At 31.0% G+C, this 22205-nt stretch overlaps 2 protein-coding genes across 3 annotated transcripts in view; both read left to right on the top strand.

The window, feature by feature from the left end:
• LOC149477918 (uncharacterized) overlaps positions 1-22205 on the top strand; it is a 600334-nt gene that overhangs the window by 357816 nt on the left and 220313 nt on the right. The gene's annotated exons all lie outside the window — the stretch shown is intronic.
• Positions 4023-21472, top strand: Osi3 (Osiris 3). 2 transcript variants are annotated; one of them, XM_089710021.1, is made up of 5 exons: positions 4023-4180; positions 13342-13499; positions 17119-17318; positions 19407-19621; positions 21025-21472. In XM_089710021.1, exons 1-5 carry the CDS (start codon positions 4115-4117, stop codon positions 21028-21030), a joined length of 645 nt encoding a protein of 214 aa, XP_089566147.1. In that variant the 5' UTR covers positions 4023-4114; the 3' UTR covers positions 21031-21472. The 2 variants fall into 2 exon arrangements, with proteins under 2 accessions (XP_089566147.1, XP_089566146.1); XM_089710020.1 differs by having other exon boundaries at positions 21010-21472.

The raw sequence follows: 22205 nt of genomic DNA, 5'->3' as shown, positions 1-22205 counted from the left end.
ATAATGGATCAGGTGACCTATTTAATATTCCATTGGCATAAACTTATTACAATATGGTTCTATTAACAAATTAAGGCCTAATCAAATGTACGTGTTGAATAAATTTCAGTATTACTTAGTATATTTTAACATGGCAAATTGGTGTATAGGTTTTACAAATGACGCAGGATCTTCATGGTTTATTTCTTTATAGATTTGTATCTGATTAGAAATAACTAGACTAATATGTATGAAGATATAAAAATAATGAGTCGACGTTTTTTGGATAATAACTGTCGTCATGGTAACAAATTACAATATTATCCATTACTTCCCATACTATATAATACACTAGATAAACTAAAACATAACTAGAATAATTGATTTTTCAATTTATATGGACTTTATCTACACATGGAAAACAACATAAAAACTCCGAGCCCTTGTAGAAGACCTATATGTCCCTGAAAAGAAAAGAGAATTTGGATAAGTACTTAATAATGATTCTTTGCATAAACATGATTTAGATTAATTTATCTACTTTATAACATTTTTTTATATAATATGCGATATCCTAATTTCTATAGAGAAAAAACTATTATAGTATATTCAAACACTTAGTAAATAAAAGCTCAAATATACACATAACAACTTACTAGCCGTAGCTTTTGTAATTTTATGTGTATTTAAACTCCGTATGAGTAAATCCAATTTCCTATAAGTAGCACTGTAAATATTTTAATTGTGAACCATGTTTTCTGCGAACAAAACGAATAATATTTTAATCCAATTAATATTAAACAAGAATATATTGAAACATTGTTATCAATACATTTTCAAGCTTAATTAAATGGGTAATTTATGAATGACGCAAGATGTTCCCACATAGATATTATTATTTATGTAAACATAACTTTTTGAGGTTTTAATAATTGAGACAATTGTGTTCCATTCTTTGTTTTATTCTAATTTTATTTATGTAATTGTAAGCTATTTTAGATATAGTAATGTAACTTACATAAATGGCCTCGTTTCTGCTAGGTAGTCTACACTAATATCTACATCTACACTAATATTATAAAGAGGAAAACTTTGTTTGTATGTTTGTAATGAATAGGCTCATAAACTACTGGACCGATTTTAAAAATTCTTTCACCATTCGAAAGCTACATTATTCACGAGTATATAGGCTATATATTAACACGCTAAGACCAACAGGAGCAGAGCCACGCGTGTGAAACCGCGCGGCACAGCTAGTTTATAGTATTTTTATAGTACAACGTTATTGACAAATTGAAAAAGGTTTTTCTTTTACCAAAAACAAACACTAACAATCGATATAAATATTTTAATACTCTATGATATCTTCCTGAATTAATAATGTATATTTTTCACTGATTACAGAATATTAATATTATAAACTATTAACAGCTGTACGAAGCATCATCCATCGTTTAAACTTAAATGATTGATCTGTCTCTATCATCAATTAATATTATAGTCCCTATGTGTTAATTTCAATTATTATAAAATCGATAACTACAAATTTAAGATTATTATGTAATTTTATTCATGGTATTTTGAAAATTACTACAATACCAAACTACGAAAATTCATAATTAATTTTTACGTCGGTATGCTTTTTTGAACAGATTTCCTAAGTAAAAATTACTAACGTAAGTAAGTAGTAAGTACGATAAATTTTTTGTAAATACATTGATATATAAATAGAAGACAATTTTAATATTATAGTGAATATTACACAATTTTAGAAAATAATACACACACACTTACCTCACTCTGTTTCATTAATTTCACTCTAATCGTAACTGACAGTTATATTCATTTAATTTGGCGGGAAATCTTAAAATACTCAATATGATCTTGAAATAAGAAAATAATGCATTATAAATGAGAATTTTTTTTTTGTCAAATACTTAAACTATTGGATAACATTTAAATACTACTTTTGTCACGCAAAGTTGTCACGCAACTTCTAATCTACATAAACATTGATGTGTGTGTACTTTTATGTAATCGTTTTTTTTTTACTTTTTAATATTGAGTTACTATGTACTACGTAGTACATAGTAACTCAATGTTTTTTTAATAGGTATCAATTTGATTTTGGACTTGTAAACTGGACTATGTAAACTTAATCGTTTTATTAAAATATTATTGTTGGTTATTGTTACAATACTAGTTTGAATATTGTGAAGTACACAAGACTTCGTGTCAAGAAATATTTGTTTTTTTTTAAATAGGTATACATAATTACTATCACAACTACCTACATCTTTACATATAATAAAATCGTAGTTATTTATAAAAAGCTAAGTGTAATATTTGAACGAAAGGTTAAGATATTGTTTATCATTAGTTTCATAATGATTAAAATTAGCAGATATTATTTGACTGTTGTTATTATTGTAAAATATAACAAATGAAAATATATTTTAGATAAAGGTTCACTGTAAATTAATTATAAAAAATGGAAACCAACAACCACACACCAAGTTTTTATAAACATAAAACAACAAATTTTATCGGCATTAATGCATTTCTAAAATAATGAATATTTTACGTTCAGATGACATCGTTGGACAGACACATAAATACCTAGATACGATAATTCAATATAAAGCTTAATCTATAGGTACATCATTAATTTATACACAATTAAGCTGCAGAGTTTGTTTGTTTGTTTGAACGCGCTAATCTCAGGAACTACGGGTCCGAATAAAAAAAAGTGTTAGATACCCTATTTATCTTGGAAGGTGCTAAGATTAATAGGAGCGGAGCAATGCGGATAAGACGACGCGAGGCACAGCTAGTTAATTATATTAACAGAGTTCTAATATACGCAAATTCTTACTAGTTTTATTTTAAATTAAGTAAATATATAACTTATAAAAGCTCGATCTCAATGATCATAATTATTATGTAGGTATTATTAATAAAATCATCCTTATTTAATCATCAGACGAATATAAGAGCTCTCAGGAACCTATCAATTGAATATTTGATCTAGTTTCGAACAATTTGTTGAATATTTGGTAGATTACATACTACCTCAAACTAGAAATATTTAAAGTTTATGAAGACTTTAGCCAGAAGTCATAATATTTTTTTGGTAATAATAATAAAAAAATGTAAGAGTCACCACCTGCCAACATATTTTTACTTCCCTTAAGTAGAAAGGCAGGTGCCATAGTTTCCATAGTCCCCAATTCCAGTCCATGTAGCATCTCATTCCATAGCCCGTTTTATTTTGTTTTTCCATATCTCGAAATAGTCCTACATCGGCCGCGGACTGCCTAGGACTGTATCTCTATAGTGCAGTCATGGGCAGGCTGCGGCTGGTGTCCCACAACACAGTAAAGTTCTCTAAAGGGCCTCTGCGTGTTGGATCCGTGTCCCCACGTAAGCCTTCCAAAGGACCGGGTACCGTCCTTATGATGGTACCCGAGTATTATGGAATGAGATACACATAAAAAAATGTAACACAAGTTCCAGCAGGACCAGAGAAACAATAAAATACATAAAATATACCTATGATAAGTAGCGTTGCGCTTCTATCTTTTCAAAAAGGATTGGCAGTTTGACAGCCTATTCCATACACTTGTTTTCACAACCTCGTTTTCAGTCTCCTTTCAGCTGCGTATTTTTATAGAAGATAGTATATACTTATGCTTTGTTAAGTCTACAGTTTAGTTTTCATATAACATTTAAAATACATAATATTATATCACACGATTAATAAAATACCTGAATAATCTATGCTTACTAATAATATATTGTTGAAGAGCTTGTTTGTTTGAACGCTCTAAACACAGGGACTGGGTACTAGACCGATTTGATTTTTTTTTGTATGCTACATGGACCACGAAGCCGAAGTGGACCGCTAGACTTTATATACAAACTAGATATGGTACTATAACAAAATATACATTATACAATTGATATTTTTAATTATCAATATCTTAACTCTATATCTTTGTACGCACCCCACTGCGTACGCGACGATGCGTGGTGATATATAACAGTATATCGTGCGTCCATACATTTGCAGTGCCAGTGCAAGGTTGCCTGTGAGAGAACGCCCATTTGGTTAAGTGAGCTGTGTAGTGTGACAATGAAAAGCATTCTTCTAGCGATTCTTTTGATTGGGATCGTGCGGGCGAATGATATCAATAATGGGGTGAGTTATAAAGATTATAGAATGGTGCAGAAATGTGTTTTATAATATTACTAGCTTACCGCCCGCGGCTTCGCCCGCTTTGTCTAAAACCTAATAAATTATATACTAAAACCTTCCTCTTGAATCACTCTATCTATTAAAAAAAACCGCATCAAAATCTGTGGCGTAGTTTTACAGATTTAAGCATACAAAGGGACATAGGGACTTTTATACTATTTAGCGATCTAGTCCTGGCAATCATTGTTCTGCCTTAATCTTAGTACTTAGGAGTGTGAAAAATAGACTTTGGCCGCTCTATCTAGACAATAAGTACACAAAATTTTATGAGAATCGGTCCAGCCGTTTAAGAAGAGTATTGTAACAAACACTTTAATAGGAGAATTTTATGTAGAGATTATACCTTTATATAGAGATGTAAACTATGATTGTTTATAGAATTATATAATATATTTATAAATAAGGAATATGTTTCATTGGAATGTTTAGATCGTAGAAATTATAAGTAGAGTGTTTTATTTGTATGTGAAATAATTGTGATAGTATTATCATTCATGTAAGTGTTCTTATGAAATATTTTGTGCTATAACATGTTAGAAATATACAATATTTTATGTAGGTATATAAAACAATGATCGTTGGAATATAAATAAGTTACAGTAACTTGTTTGTTAAAGCTTTACAATTACTTTTATCATGCCTTGGTAAAAAGCTTCATTTTTATAGTAGAGTGCCGTAAGGCATAAAAATGGTCAAACCTAGGAACCCAGGGCCAGTCAATGAATCTGTATATCAAGTATGAGACTGCATTATTAAAACCTCAAATAAAAAAGTTAAAAAAAAAAATTGACCGATCTCGATTTACAACAATTTTTAACAACAATTTACTGAAAAATGAGAGGCGGAAGGGGGAAAAAGTGTTTATAGTGAAAAATTTTATTTTATTTGTAATAAATTATATGTGCAGAGTAACTTCAATGTTAATTTATTAGATTATCGTAAAAAATAAGTTACAAAAAAAAATTATCATTAACTATAGATATGTCGTGGCCATATCGTAAATTTGCTCATTTCATGATATGATCAATCATTTCACGAAATGGTCGCATTTCATGAAATGGCCAACATAGTTTGATCAGATCGTTAAATCGTCAACGTTTCACGATTTGGCCATCCACATTTGGCCAGATCATATAAAATATAAAGAGTCCATAAAATATTAAAATTCAGAATATTCTAAAAACTTGTTTAATGTCATCTAAGTTAGTGCCGCGTTGGTGCCGCGGCCGCGGCAGCGGCCGGCGAATGCTAGAAGCGAATCGTTTTTGCAATAAAAAACAGTTAGGTTAGGTTAGGTTAGACTTTGATAAACAACGCCAGAAGCGGATCGCTTTTTAAAAAACAAACAATTATAATACTATTGTAGGATATATAAATATATATCCTAAAAGAAAAAATGCGTCTTAAATTAATTTATTTAAGACGCATTTTTTCTTCAATACATATAAGATATCCACATTTTCCATAGTACTCGAACCGTCGTAAATTCTTTGCTTTGACTTTTTTCATATTGTTATTAAACGAATTATGAAGTTTTTAACTGCGAATAATTAAATTTTCGCCAGCGGCCGCCATCTTATCACATAAACACAGAGCTTGCAGCGCCTCTACCAATGATTAATGTAACTATTTTACGATATTATGATCAAATAATTTTGATCATTTCATGAAATAACCGCGCGTTTAGTTGGCCATATCGTGAAACGATTTCTTATCATTGATATGCTCAAGCCACATCATGATGTGGCCAAACTAAATTGGCCATTTCACGAAATGCGACCATTTCGTGAAATGGCCAGTCATATCATGAAATGAGCAAATTTACGATATGGCCACGACAGATACACATTGTTACATCATTGTACATTATTGTCGTCGTCGTCGATCTCGTTGATATAGATTGTAGGTGAAGGATTAGTGCAGCTGTCACCATTGCATTCTAAGCAAGCTGCAGTGCAGTTTAATCCACTTTTCCTGCACCCACAAGATGCTCCACATCCTGTTTTGCATGAGCAAAAAATAATTTTTAATAAAGATTCTGGAGCTGGTCGTTGCGTCGTTGTTTGCGGTGTCAATATTCCGCATTCATATTTCCAGCCCCATTCTTCTGGTAATATTTCTCTTCCAAGCCATGTTTGAACTTGCAAAAAATACTCTTTTAAAGTGTTCAAATGCGCTATACGGTGACCCCCAGAAAATAAAAGATCTTAATGCATTAAGATATAACTCTTTTTTGAAAGCAACTGCTAAAAATACCTGCGTTAAACTGCCGTCATTACCACTCACTGCAGATAGCGCATTTGAACACTTTAAAAGAGTATTTTTGCAAGTTCAAACATGGCTTGGAAGAGAAATATTACCAGAAGAATGGGGTGGAAATATGAATGCCGAATATTGACACCGCAAACACTTTTGACTAATATAAATCAATGAAAACTCCAAAAAATTAATAATTGTTTATAATAATTTTTAAAAAATTGAGAGCGCGAAAAAAATTTTTTTTAACATTTTTCTATATACTATTAAAAACATATTTTCAAGGTTTATATTAAGATTCATTGACTGGCCCTGGATTCCGAGGAAACCAGGAGCCTGGAACCTTACGGCGCTCCACACTTATATAACAGTCAAACTAAATGGTTTTAGCCAATTGAAATATCATTAAGAAATACAGACTGATATTTAAATCTCTATTAAGAACGATTCTTAGCTAACCTTTTCTCGGGCTAAGTAGTGTGACTGTAACTTCTTAAATAATTTGATATAAAAACAACAATAAATATCTTCATAAAATATTCAGTAATGTGACATCAAAGTATTCCTATATTTTGCTATATTTAAAATACTCTGACGTCATGAGATTAAATAGCTCTGGGATAGTATTAACCGGTTGATTTTCAAAGCTTTTCACATGTATTAAGGATTAAATTAAATAAGTGCTGATCTAAATTTGAGCCTAATTGTGTAGACCCTTGGCAATTAGACGCACACATGACTGGGTCCATGTTAATTTTGCTTAATCGTTACCGAAAATAGATTCTTAATTTAAAACGATTTTATTTTTAAATGAAGGTTGTCGGTTTTTTTTCAAGTTGCCAGGATTAATTATCTAAGAGACTTAGAAAGTCTGTTTTAGAGAGCTTTTATTAAAAATACTCTTTTATGATATACTAGCTTACCGCCCGCGGCTTCGCCCGCTTTGTCTAAAACCTAATAAATTATATACTAAAACCTTCCTCTTGCATAACTCTATCTATTAAAAAAAACCGCATCAAAATCCGTTGCGTAATTTTAAAGATTTAAGCATACAAAGGGACATAGGGACAGAGAAAGCGACTGTTTTATACTATGTAGTGAATCCATCCTTATATTATTAGTTAGTTAATCGTGAATATTGTAATATTATTTTAAAATATATGGAATATTTTAAATCATTTGCAATAAATGAAGGTAACAAAATTAGCTATGAATGTGTAATAGCTTTTAACCCTTATCTTTTGACGATAGCTCGCTGAGTTTGATAATAGTGCTTTCAATAAAGATTTATTACCTAAGCTATTTTTATATAATGTGTATTCATATTGATAAAACTCAAAACAATAAACGTTTAATATAAAATAAAGAGAAATAAGTATAAATTATATTTACCGTTATAATCGTGAAGAAAGATAATCGTGCCATATAAAATATTTTATTGCAAAAACTGATGAAAATAATTTCACAAATGTATCATTGTTAAGTGGAGCTTATCCAATAAACGTATAATTATACGACACTCGATGAAAATGCTTTCATTGACCTTATTTTATGTTTCACTGCGCAAATATATCATATTTGCAATTAAAACCTGTCGGTTAAGGCATGAGTGCAAGCGATTTGAACTGTAATTGCATGAAGGCAGAGAAAACTAATCTTTTTATTTATTTGCATTTTTACACCATGAATAACTTGTAAATTCAATATAATGATGATGCAGTATTTATTCAAAAAAATTTAACAACATTCGAAAGCGTTCTTTAAAAATGAATAAAATCGCTTCGCTTATAACTTAAACACATTCTACACGGTATAATTTACACTTGGAAAGCGGAAAACTGGTATCTGTGGGTATGCCGCGCTAATTCCCAGAGATTGCCTTGACATTGAAGCTATAATTTAGTAGTTAGGTGTTAATTAATTGTTAACTATATGTACTCGATATTAACATCAGCCCCCCTAGTCAAGTGGCTTTCTGTTAGCGTAGCGTTCAATAGAATAGACTACGAATGTATCAGATTGACGTAACCTGTAGATAACGTTTATCTACAGCTTACGTCAATCTCATACATTCGTAGTCTATTCTATTGAACGCTACGCTAACAGAAAGCCACTTGACTAGGGGGGCTGTTTACGTTAAAGCTATGCTAATGAACGGTTTTAATGGTGGATTATAAGTGCTTTGTAAACTCTTTAGGAAGACATTTTAGATAGAATTAATATATTGATTTAATGGGTTAATTTTACATGTGTTGCTGTTCATATTATATTCGTATTCTTATACTTTTCTATTGATCATTATTTTGAATGAAATTAAGCATTATAATCGTAATGATTTCAGGAGAAGAATAGGCGTAAGTAATCTTTATGTAATTTGCTCGTGGAACGAAAAATCAACTGTAATTTAAAAAATGCAGTTTTTTTATATATTTTTGAGACGTTTGACCGCAGTCCCACCTGATGAAAAGTAAAATGTTCAATCTTCTTATCACATTAAATATCTATATTTTCATAAAATAAACTATTCTCTTGAGGACTCTATTTATTACGTTATTTCATTCTGTAAAGTTATAACTAAAATATAAAAGTGGGTAAGTAAAAAGACGCTTTATAAATTTGGGAACGAGATATTATCTCAACTTAATAAGACATAACGTTTATGAGGTCTCTTAACACTCTACGCGTGATAAAAAAGATTTATATTTACTGATAAATATTTCGTTTCACCGAAAAGGGCGCTTGTCATTGATTCACAGAAAACCTAAGAAGAAAACTTATATTTCTTGTAGTGTCTCATACATTATTGTTAAAATGTCAATCCCTTCTCAACTTTGATGTCGTGCAAAACTTTACTGAATCACTTTCTGACCTAGCAAATGTTTTGTCAGGACACCCTTATCAATTAGGAGCATAGGATATATATTTTTGACTTCTTTCCACTAAATTGATACAAAAATATTCATAAGATTCGGAAAAAACCTTCGAAGTAGTGGTTATAAACATTATGATGCTATGATTTTATATCCTTACATTATTACATTTAACTTAATATATTAATATGAAAATGTGTTTGTTTGTCTTTCTTTCACGTCACTAGGCTGTAGGCTTCTTTTTACCGTGGACCTCATTCTCATGGAAATTTTCTTTGACCACTTTGTCGAAGCAGCGGGCCGAAAAAATATTGTAAATGGTTAGAAAACAACATTCTAAAATTAACATAGTAAAAACAAAAATAATTCAATTTTATACAAAGAATTGCTCCAAAATAAACCTAAATATAAAGTGTGATAACCAAGTAATAGAACAGGTAGATTATCATAAATTCTTTGGTGTTTTGTTAGATGAAGGTCTATAATGAAACAAACATATTGATTACGTTTGTGACAAAATCAATCGTTTCGTTTACGTATTACGGCGTCTAAGAGATACTGTTTCTATGAATGCAAGCAATAAATCGTATGGAATTCTTTGAGGACAATCTTGTGATGTGCGGAAGGTATTTGTGGCACAAAAAAATATATCAGAGGTCTGTGTGGTTTAAACCAAAGAGACAGTTGTAGACCTCTGTTTAGTACATTACTGATCCTTACATTAACTTGCGTACATGCAAGCTAATGTAAGGATTCGTAGGATAAGAGAAGTATGTTTATTTGTAAAACATCACCCGAAATAAATTTGTTTATTGCGTCCTCTAAAAAATGCAAAGCTCATGTAACATTCCAATTGACTAAAAAGCGGTTTCTTTATGCACTTTTGGCCGTCACTCGCACACATGCAAAGTTCAGTATAGGTATGCCTCGTGGACTGTGTGCGAATGGATAAACGAAATGCAACCAGCAAAAGTTAGAAAACATAACTTTCTTCCGTCTTTCATTGCTCATTGTTTACTTTGTATGAATGTCGAGTTAACTATGTAACCTTGAACTAATGACGGTGGGAAATGCATTTCATTTTCTTTGCGACTTTTCTTTGTAATTTCATAATTTTCCTTACTAATTATTCATAAAAGGAAAGTGGTTACTTTCGTGCTTTTACTTTATGGTCGGGAATATTGTCGATACAATATTAATAACAATACACGGTGTTATTACACATAGTTTCCCTTTCATAGATTATTCAAATGTGTGAATAGATAAGTAGTCAGTAGTTAGAGATAGAGCTGAGTATTACAACAGTTGGTTGTTTTTCTTTGAGGTTATGGCTCCTATGATAATATGAGCTTTTTAAAAAAAATATTTGTAATAGATCTGTGTTTAAGATTTATACAAATATTTCTAATATTAATATTGATGTGGTTTAGTATTTATTACATACTTATATTATAGGAAAGTAAACGACGTACCATGATGCACGCAGTCCATAAGAGGCATACCAATTATTCGCAGATTTATTGGCCATAATATCCTTCATCTGAATGCAATTAGGAATTGGACATTTGGAATCTCTATTATATTGGGAAAATAGTGTCTATTATAGTATACTATTAGGTGCCTGTGACTTCAGCTGCAAAAACTTTCAAATTAAATGCAATATACATTATTGCCTAATCTGTAAGATTTCCTGATATATTGCTGCCGAATTTCATTGATCCGTAGTTTTTACATTTCAAAAGACTACTTACAATTATTCATCTAAATACCTATTTATCCATACATTCGTAAATTGGAAGTAAAAACGAAATGGATGTTAAAAAAAAACTAAGCGTACTCGCTCAGCTGTTCTTAAATAAAATTAGACTATACATTAATTTCAGTTTACAAGTTCCCTGTATAAATGATGTCTCTAAATCCAGCTTAACATAACATTATGCTAAGAAGAGAAATTTGAAAGCTTGTCGAAACACCGAATTACGAGCTACTTGTCAGTTAATTTCTCCCTGCTTCAATTTCAGTGATTAATATCACTTTATACATTAATTTTGTGGACCCTTAGAGCTTGGCAAATTATTGAGTCAACGTCTCATATAAAAATAAAGACGAATTCTTGAAATGTTTTGATGTTATTTGGATATTTTTATCGAGAAATAGGACACGAGATTAAAGTAAAGAAATTTGTCGTTTTTATGAATTCTAGCTGTTAAGTACTATGTTTTTGACGAAAGTATCTATTGAAGTGGAATTTATTTATAAACACACATAAAAATATTCAAGTTTCAACTATATAATTATATTTCGAACTAACTCTTATTTTCTTAAAGATGATGTAAAATAATTAATGATAACTTGCACTAACTTATAAAACAAGAAACCTTAAAACCATTTTAAGGGAAACAGCGATAAACTTTTAAAACAATATCGAATTATCAATTAATAGATGAAATAAATTCTTGAATTATCTTTCAACTAATTAGAAATCTCTGAAATATTAAACAAATACCTATATACCTTATTTTGCTGAATTGAATGTAAAGTATTATGATAGTAAATTGATTATAATCATCGAATTATAATATAACTAGCGGTCCGCCCCGGCTTCGCCCGTGGTACCTACATGTTTAAACTATCCTATCTCTCAAGTTGGATCGAACTGCACATGGTGTGCGAATTTTATTATAATCGGTTAAGTGGTTTAGGAGTCCATTGAGGACAAACATTGTGACACGAGATTTATAATATATACTAGCGGTCCGCCCCGGCTTCGCCTGTGGTACCTACATGTTTAAACTATCCTATCTCTCAAGTTGGATCGAACTGCACATGGTGTGCGAATTTTATTATAATCGGTTAAGTGGTTTAGGGGTCCATTAAGGACAAACATTGTGACACGAGATTTATATATATTAAGATTAAGATAATTATGATGAGTGATGTTTAAATGTCGTGGGTGTTACAAATTAGTCAGTATGTAATCATATTATATAGAAGCCATGTAGCTAAGTGTATTTCGTCGTTAATTACAGTATCATAGTTTTAATTATTTTATGGAAATTATTATGGCATTGATTAATAATTGTAATCTTTTCAATGATATATTTCTAATTATTCGATTTTAATTTTAATTAAAGGGTTTTAATATTAATTAAAAAAAAAATTTTTTTGCTTGTTATGTTTTAACACAAAAAATATTGACCCTATGTAAAAAAATACTCTCAAAACGTCACGTTCTTTAATTTTTATCCGTAATTTTTGTCCGGCACAAGCGGATAGCAATGAATAGAGATAGAGATTCCAAATGTCCAACTCCCTAATTGCATTCAGATCCCAAATGAAGGATATGGCCAACAAATCTGCGAATAATTGTTTGTCCAGAGCATTTTTCCGACATAATATTGTTATTATTACTAACTCACTAAGATTTAATTAATATCCAACTAATAATCCATGCCAACCCGCACTTAGCAAACGTGGTTAGCTCTATATAGAGTAAACTAGCTGCTCCGCGCGGTTTCACCCCCGTGGCTCCACTCCTGTTGGCCGTAGCGTGATGATATATAGCCTATAGCCTTCCTCGATAAATGAGCTATCTAACACCGAAAGAATTTTTCAAATCGGACCAGTAGTTCCCGAGATTAGCGCGTTCAAACAAACAAACAAACAAACAAACTCTTCAGCTTTATAATATTAGTATAGATTATAGCCTTATAGGAAACCTGTGTCCCTGTAATGGAAATATAATAATACTAGTGGTCCGCCCCGGCTTCGTCCGTGGTACATATTTCGCAGTAAAAGGTAGCCTATGTCCTTTCTCGGGTATCGAAATATCTCCTTACCAAATTTCATGCAAATTGGTTCAGTAGTTTGGGCGTGATTGAGTAACAGACAGACAGACAGAGTTACTTTCGCATTTATAATATTAGTATGGATTATAATGACGATAATGACAATAATAATGATGATATTTAATTCCAGGTATCAACAGAAGAATCACTAAAACGCGGCTTGAGCAACAAATGCGCGTCACGAGAGACGTCATCATGCATCGCCGTGGAATTGGTCGGATATGTGGACAGGATGCTGAGAACCGCTGCCTTCCAACTCAGTGACGATATGATGATCGTTGATGAAAGGTAATTTGAGTTGTTTTACCGTTTAGTTTGTATGCCTTCCAACTCAGTGACGATATGATGATCGTTGATGAAAGGTAATTTGAGTTGTTTTACCGTTTAGTTTGTATGCCTTCCAACTCAGTGACGATATGATGATCGTTGATGAAAGGTAATTTCATTATCTGCAGAAATGAATCTCATTCTTTTTGGTTTAAATGCAATTATCGAATATCAATGTTTAAAACTAAGGCTTTAAATCTACCACATTTTCGATATATTTGTGAAATTTTTAATGACTCTAGTGGTGGATTTAGAAATTGCAGTATTAAATAGTTACTTGTAGTAGTCAGCTACTTCCGACAGATTTCTAAATATAGTTAGTTGTAATGCTGACTAGTATTGCTGCTGACTACAGTTAAAATTGCCGCCTTTACCAAACTAAATTATAATAATATATTTGTACTAAACACTTTGAATAAAGATTTTCGTAGTGATGTAGTTTTATTGTATAAAAATATATTTATTTTGTTCGTGTGTGTGTTTGTTGCTTTCTTTCTTCTTTCAATTTTCCCTAACACGAGGAAGATGTTAAACAAACGTTTTTATATGTTTATTATCCTCATTGGTAGAGCTTAAACGTTTGCTACATTGAATACATTTTCATATACCTTTTCCTTTTTATCAAAATACGGAAGAGCTAATAATAAACGATTAACTTTTGTTTTATAAAAAATAGAATTTATTTTAAATAAATTTCTAAATCTATAATATAAAAATGAATCCCAAAATGTGTTGGTAAGCGCATAACTTGAGAACGGCTGAACCGATTTCGTTAATTCTTTTTTTATTATATTCCTTGAAGTACGAGGATGGTTCTTACGTAGAGAAAACGTAAATATGTACCACGGGCGAAGCCGGGGTGGACTGCTAGTATATAATAAAAATATTATATTATGTAATAAAAATAACAAAAACATAATACCTACTTATAACCTCGTAAAAATCAGGATAATATTATACCAAACACTACGTTAAAGTTTTTAATTAAAACCATATTTTGCAAATTCCTCACCGTTGACAAACATTGAAAGAACTTACGAGAAATCTAGAATGTTCTCTATAACAAATTGCGGTCATATATCCACTGGGAGCGACTAATCAACAAACCAAAAATGTCGCGTAAGTAATTAGTACTAATGCGACTTGCTAAGTATCTACTTGAAGACTATCGACGGAATAAATCGTAATTACGTAGTGGGTTTCTTTTGAGATGGGTCATGTTGTATGCCAGAATGTTTGAAATAGGTATGATTTTATCATGTTTTCTGGAAATTATTATTTATTTATTATTCTTCTTCTTATGGGGAAGAGATTTCTGTGCATAAAGGACATCGGCCACTGCCCATACATACCAAGACCTGACTATGAAATGTCGCGACCATGATTAATATAGGGCTTAAATGGTTCGCCTAACCACCCTTAGCAATCCCACATTGCAAATATATTATTTGAAAGTGGTGGAGCTTAGAATTTTTACATAATTTGCCATTTTTGAGGTTATGGCTACGTATATAATGAATATGGTTTAGAGTTATACCTACAGCCATAACTAAATTGGACGACGTAGCCTATATTGTTATTTATTTGATTGATATAATATAAGCCAATACAACACTTTAGTGACAAATAATAAACAAAATCATGTTTTTCAGCTACGCGTCAGTCATGTCATGTGTCATCTAACCTTTGTGACTTGTGTCTATTATGCCGGTAAAAAATACGTTCCGTTTTACATATTTTAGGTATATTATTAAATATATTTATGGCAAAAAATATTTTTTAAATCTATAAATTATATCTTTCTTACTGTTTTTGCTATTAAATATGATAGGTGAAATAAAACAAAGAAATATATAAATTATTATTCTAGTATTTTTTTAAACGTAATCGCTAATTAACTCCCGCTGCGCTGTGAAAACGAAACGCATGACACAGGTAAAAATGAAAGACGTTTGGATGCGTTCAAACAATGTTATGAATTTGAGTTTATTTATTAATAATACATAACATTTTCCCGGCCCGAAAAAAATAAGTTAGACCCCGTTAGTAAAAGCACGCATAAATTACTATTTTTTGATACACCGATGATTAATGTTCGCATTCAGGTCATATGTGGCCATCCTCCTTTAATATTTAATGCATTACAAACAAAATAATAACCCAAAAATGAACTTAAAAATAATAGTAAAGACTAGTGAATAAAAACCACACCAAAATGTTTGATATTGCCACGAGAATATAATAGAGCAGGCTCCAAGGAGATGTTCGTTTGCATAAATCGCGGACCTAAATCTGACTTCTGATATATATTGTATAGATCCCAGACATCCTATAGACAGATGTTGCCAACCAGTTTTGAGGTCCCCTTCCCCGCACCCCGGTAATTCAATAGTTCGTACAGTGAAATAGTTGCATGGGGGAGTGGGGGGAGCATCCAAAGATGGCGAGTACATTTTCAAGTTTATGCCAAATCTAATCACACAGAGGCTGATTCAAGAATTTTCTGCCATATTTTTCATTCAGTCAAACACAAAGACAGTGCAGAGATAATTATTCTAAGCCCTGACACCGATATTTTGTATTAGGCCTTTATTTCTGGCATAAACTTGAAAATATACTCGCCATCTTTGAATGCTCCCCCCACTCCCCCATGCAACGATTTCACTGTACGAACTATTGAATCGTAAACAATGGACTATTGTTAATTATTTAAAATAATAATTTAAAAAATATATTCATGAGTTTTCAATCTATAGTGGTTTAAAGTTAACTCAAAAATGGACCATTTTCGTAAATTTTCTAAAAAATCTTAGAGAAAGTGTAAGAAATGTTATAGTATGCTAGATATTCGTGATCTACTCAATAAGCTCGTTCAAAAAAATAAACATTAAAAAAAAAATATCATAATAAATAATAAATATCATAATATATAAATATTACAATCAAATTCAAATGAATTTGATTGTAATATTATATTCGAATGAATAACTAAATAATAGAATACATGAGTTTGTCGAAATAATGAATTCACTAAATTACAATCACTAAATATTGAATATGAATCAATGTTAATTATTGGCAATTCGACAATTATAGCTTAAAATATTGTTCAAATGTTACCACGTTAAAATATTGTGTATTGAAATTAATTATTAATATGACTATTATTCGAAATCATAAATGAACAACACATTCAACTCTATGCATCATTGATTTCAATCCTTTTGTAAATAACAATAAAATTCGATAGATATTTCTAGAACAATCCAGAATCGTTCTTCACGATATTTCTTTCACCACAAGATTCTAATAATTGTTAGATTTATTTATTACTAGCTGCGCACCGCGGTTTCACCCGCGTGGCGCGTTGGTCTTAGCGTAATAATATATTATAACCTTCCTCGATAAATGGGCTATCAAACACCGAAAGAATTTTTCAAATCGGACCAGTAGTTCTTGAGATTAGCGCGTTCAAACAAACAAACTCTTCAGCTTTATAATATTAGTATAGATGGCAAGAAAATAAAAATAACTTGTTTCTGTATAGCAATGTTTTAATATTATCTCCTGATAATTTCAGCAATGGTGCAGCTGCTGAGATCCCAGTGAAACCAGAGTCCCTCGCGAGAGCAGGCACATCATTGGAAGACCAGGCCCAACAGGTCATCATGGAGAAACTGTGGAACTTCGCGACCACACGGTCTTTGAGATACAGGATTCTGGACAACACAGATGTCGTGATTGCTGGCAGACAGGAGAAAGATGGAAGCCTTGGTGTAGGTTAGTATATGACCAAATATATACGTAAAACATATTATGTAGTAGGTTGCCCACCTATGCTTTGAGTGTAAAGATTTATTTTTGTTGTCAAAACAAACAAAAAAACTAGAAGACACAAATGTTGTTGATTACGTATTTCAATTAAAATTTTTGTATGGTCAAATACAGAAAAATATTACTTATCACGGGTTTGGAAAATAGTAGTTCTAATAAGGCAAAAAAGCCTGTAACAGTTCTGAGAACAATCATTTGACTATTACATTCAGTTACTATGTACTACGTACTACACAGTAGTCAGTAACTCAATGGACTATTATTGAAAAAAAAAACTATAAATCTAAGGTTCGGAAACGCCATCGGAAAAGTAGTTATCTTCAAAATGATAACTTTGCCACTCTTTACGGTGTTTTTATACCTAAGATGCCAGTCTAATAAGATTGAATACATAATTGACTTGTCACGATTAATAGCAGTGTCTTACATTAACCACGTTCCATCAATGCCAACCAAGGGCCCTAATAGGCAAGCCTTTGCCAATTTTGTTGTAAATTGAATTAAAATAATTAATATCACTACTGACGCCTGTGGCGAGAGATTTAAATATAATTTCCACCCCCTTTCAGAAATTATCCTTTGATTAAATTTCTTGGTATTTCAACTTATTACAACACCCACTAGGTTTTATAATGATGGGTGAAATGAAATGGACATATACATATAATAAATCTGTAGAAGGGTCAATTCTGTACATTGAAAATATTGATAAAATAAATAGTAGGGGGTGTTACTGGATCGATACAAAAAATTTTGTCTGTCTGTCTGTCTGTCTGTCTGTCTGTATGTGAAGACATCACGTGAAAACTGTTCGATTTCGATGAAGCTTGGTATAATTATACCTTATTATCGTGAGCGTAAAATAGGATACTTTTTATCCTGGAAAAATACGCAGAAAAAAAAATCTTAATTTTTGAGTTTTATCCATAGACGTTGTTCTGTACAACCGCGAACACACGTTGCGTATTATTATAGGCCTAGCCGTATTTGGGTCCAATAGATATATTTTATAAGATGTCATTGTCAGAGTTACTCAAAATAGAGAAATAAACCATCCACGCGAATACCGACATCCGCGCGGACGGAGTCGCGGGCGGAAGCTAGTACTTAATATTAACTGAAAGATCACGTACTTTAATACTTCAAAGTAAATTCAAAATGCTTTTGCATTTTTTTTTTGCTTTTCATATCATACAGGTAGAGATTTAGGGATGAAAATTGTCTGTTATTTAAGCTTGAACGAAGTAGTTATTTTGAAAGTTACTAATTGTGACACGTTTTAATTTATTAAAAATAATAATTATTGTACTTGACTCTACTGGTACTACCGTAATAGCATTTGCATGATTCGAAAATTTAACACGACAAAAGTGATTTATTCTACAAGATAATAAATGTCACCTGCTGTTTATATTTTAATTAAATGCAAATGAAATTTATTTCCACGAGATTTCAGCAGGTTTAGCCTTGGAGGCTTTATGTTCTGTTCATTAAATTAAACATGTTTTAATATTATAAAGGGAAATATTAATGATCATTGAAATGATGAACTTGTTAATACATTATTAATTAACCTTTTCAATTAGTCATAATTTGTATATTTTAAATTTTATCAAAACGCGCTTTATATTTTATTGATAATTTTAGTCTTGTCTTGTGGAAAAATAAACGGTGTGAAGTTTAACATTTTTTTGGCTAAATTAATTTATCAAAATAAAGCCGAAAAGCAAAATATAAGTTTACTTAAAAATTCACTTAGTATTTGGATACTTTCCAGTACCCTTAGAGGCTAAAGCCGAAAATAAAAAGAGTCAACAACCATTTTTTGTGTAAACAAAAACAATATCCCATTACTAAAGAAAACGTTAGAAAATTGTCTCTGTAAGAAATTTATAATCCACTCAATACAATGCCAACTTTTAATATTTCATAATATAATAATGTTAGAGAAGAGACTGCAATATTCTGTGTATTCTCTGTTATAATCATGCTTACTTTTCATTTTAAATTTTCTATAATAATGTTATCTTTCAGGAGTATCAATGAAAGCACCAAAAGTGTTCGAAAGTGGCAGACAACGGAACAAGAACATGGGACCGCTCCTAGCAGCGGCGGCTATGAAGTTTGGCCTTCTCGGGGCCCTCACGTTTAAAGGCCTTTACCTGATGGTCGGAAAGGCCCTACTCATCTCCAAGATCGCTCTCTTGCTCGCGACTATCATTGGACTGAAGAAATTATTCTCTCCTCAGGTGATAGATTAGCAACTGATTTTTGGGGAAATCTTTTTTGGTTGTCTCTTGAATAGGGTTGAAATTCTTAAATTATTAGAGGCATTTCACATATTCATTAATAAGAACTAGTGCATAATAATTTATTTATTAATTAATTTTATGAAGATAATTAGGATTACTTGGGGGTTTGAATTATGGTCCTGTTATTTAAAAAAATGGGGGTATTTTTTATATTACACCTGGTAACACTATATGAGATGCATGGACGCTTATTAGGTTAAGATGTTTTTTGCAAGATATGACTGGTTGAGAAATATATTTATTCTTAAGGGAAGAATTAACTTTATATGTAGGTAAATATATTTATTTGAAGTAAAGAGAAAATCAGAATTAAAAACTGTAGTTAAAGTTTTTGTACGCATATAATGCACATTTTATAGAAATATAAAATGATATGAGCTATTAAAACAATTGAAAAATAGATTGATAGATTGATAGTTAAATATCAACATTTTATAGTTTATTAAAAATGAAAATGCAGTAGTAAAAAATACGACAAGAATAGATGATATTTCATGTAGCCAATTTATTGACTTCTTAATTTCTATTCTTCAGTTAACTTAATAACATGTAAGTCAACTCCGAAGAATAGCCACTATATTATTATCACAGTTTACTATTGAACTATTTTTCTCTCCAAGACTTTCCAAGAATAGAAAATTATCTTCCCTTAAGAGTAATATTGATGCTTTCAACCGTCTACAAGACAGTTCGATATAGCAGTGACTTTCTCACCAATCGAGCATGAAGGCATGTGCATGATTAAAATGTATTGAAACTATTCTCTGTGTTTAATTTCTTATTTTCTTCGTTATTCTATACTTTTATTTTAGGTATTTCAACTGTTTTTCAGTGTGCACGTATGCTTGACTTTTTTCTTTATTATTAAATTAAATCAAAATTACTTACTTTTCAAACAGGAATTGACTTTATAGGTACCTATATTATGCATATTTTTTGTCATATATTCCTTCACAGTATTTAGCGTCGAATTAATCAAAACAATTTGATCCAACTCCGCTCGTATTTTCAAAACTTATAAAAACCACTGAACTTAGAACGTATTCACTATAGAATATTTAAAACTAAATCTCTATACATAAACAACATTAAGTTGGTTTCTACACTACTTCTTAAACACTCAAAAGCTCTACATAGAGTGTTTTGTATATATTTTATTCACACCATCATATTATTATAATTATATATGTAATATTATCCCGATCCAAGTTCATTATAATATTTGACCTAATATTTAACACCAAAATGTCACGCATGACCGACGACTCCTATTTAATAACAATGCCATTATATAAAAAAAGAATTAATTTTCAAATACATTCCAGGCTATCATCAAAAAGGACTAAATCATATCGGTGAATGGGACCTGACGGAGATTTTGGCCAAGGATTATACCAGCTTCTAACAAATAATCGCAAAATTAGGAATTAATTCTAGACGTTTCTATATACGTAATAAGTTTAATTACAATACAATTGTTTTACAATCGTGTTACAATCGTATTACAATCGTGTTACAATCGTATTACAATCGTATTACAATCGTGTTACAATCGTATTACAATCGTAATACAACAAACAAACGGTTAATATTAATTCCTAACATTGCAGTACCCGACATAGGTATATAACGAATGTAAATAATATTTATTTATTTATTTTAACTAAGATAAATCTACTAACTTGTACAATATACTAGTTTCGCATTTAAAACTAAGCATTTGCTTGGTAAATAACATGAAATGTACTAACAATTATGTATGTGGATTAAATAATTATTCACTAACAATGCATTTATTTCATAAGTCATAACCCTTAACGCTTTTTATTAAACCACTATAATATCCTACTTACTACTAATATTATAAATTTGTGAGGATGGATGTGTGTGTATGTGTATGTTTGTTTATCTTTCACTCAAATACCACTGAACCGTTTACAATGAAATTTAGCACACATATAGAGGGTAACCTGGATTAAAACATAGGATAGGTTTTATCCCGGAAATCCTACGGGAACGGGTACTATGCGGGTTTTCCTTGAAAACGCAGGCGAAGCCGCGGGCGGAAAGCTAGTAGAATATAACAAAGTCGCTGTTACTAGCTATCCTTCCCTATGTATGTTTAAATCTTTAAAACTACGCAGCGTATTTTGATGTGGTTTGTTTTATAGATAGAGTGATTCGAAGCTTTTAGTATGTCATTTTATTAAACTTTAGACAAAGCGCGAGAAGCCACGGGCGAAATTACAAATAACATAATGTAGAGATTAACATTCTTATCGACTGTATATTTATAGAGGATCGTTTTTAATTAATAGATACCTATTTTTTTTGTCTCAGGACATAATTATTAAAAGGTAACACAACAAGTATTATTTGTGAGATCATAATTAAAATAGTTATAAATAATAATGGGTACCTACATTTAGAATTACTTTGACAACTGCTCGCAACTTCGCTCGTGGCATTCGAATCGCGGGTGTACTTGCTTACGAAAAAGCTGAAATAGGTAATTAAGTCT

The sequence above is a fragment of the Colias philodice genome, chromosome 23 (genome assembly GCF_061535455.1).
Source record: "Colias philodice isolate Cphi_HAF_F1 chromosome 23, ilColPhil1 Martin Lab GWU primary, whole genome shotgun sequence".
Lineage (NCBI taxonomy): Eukaryota > Metazoa > Arthropoda > Insecta > Lepidoptera > Pieridae > Colias > Colias philodice.
The sequence above is the reverse complement of the archived record's forward strand: the minus strand, read 5'-3'. Positions and strand labels throughout refer to the sequence as shown.

What these genes read in the sequence shown, in the direction of transcription:
- Osi3 (XM_089710020.1), top strand. Translation starts at nt 4,115, where the DNA reads ATGAAAAGCATTCTTCTAGCGATTCTTTTGATTGGGATCGTGCGGGCG. An exon ending in AGATGGAAGCCTTGGTGTAG is followed by an intron (nt 17,319 to 19,406) that starts GTTAGTATATGA and finishes GTTATCTTTCAG; the next exon opens with GAGTATCAATGAAAGCACCA. An exon ending in AGAAATTATTCTCTCCTCAG is followed by an intron (nt 19,622 to 21,009) that starts GTGATAGATTAG and finishes AATACATTCCAG; the next exon opens with GCTATCATCAAAAAGGACTA.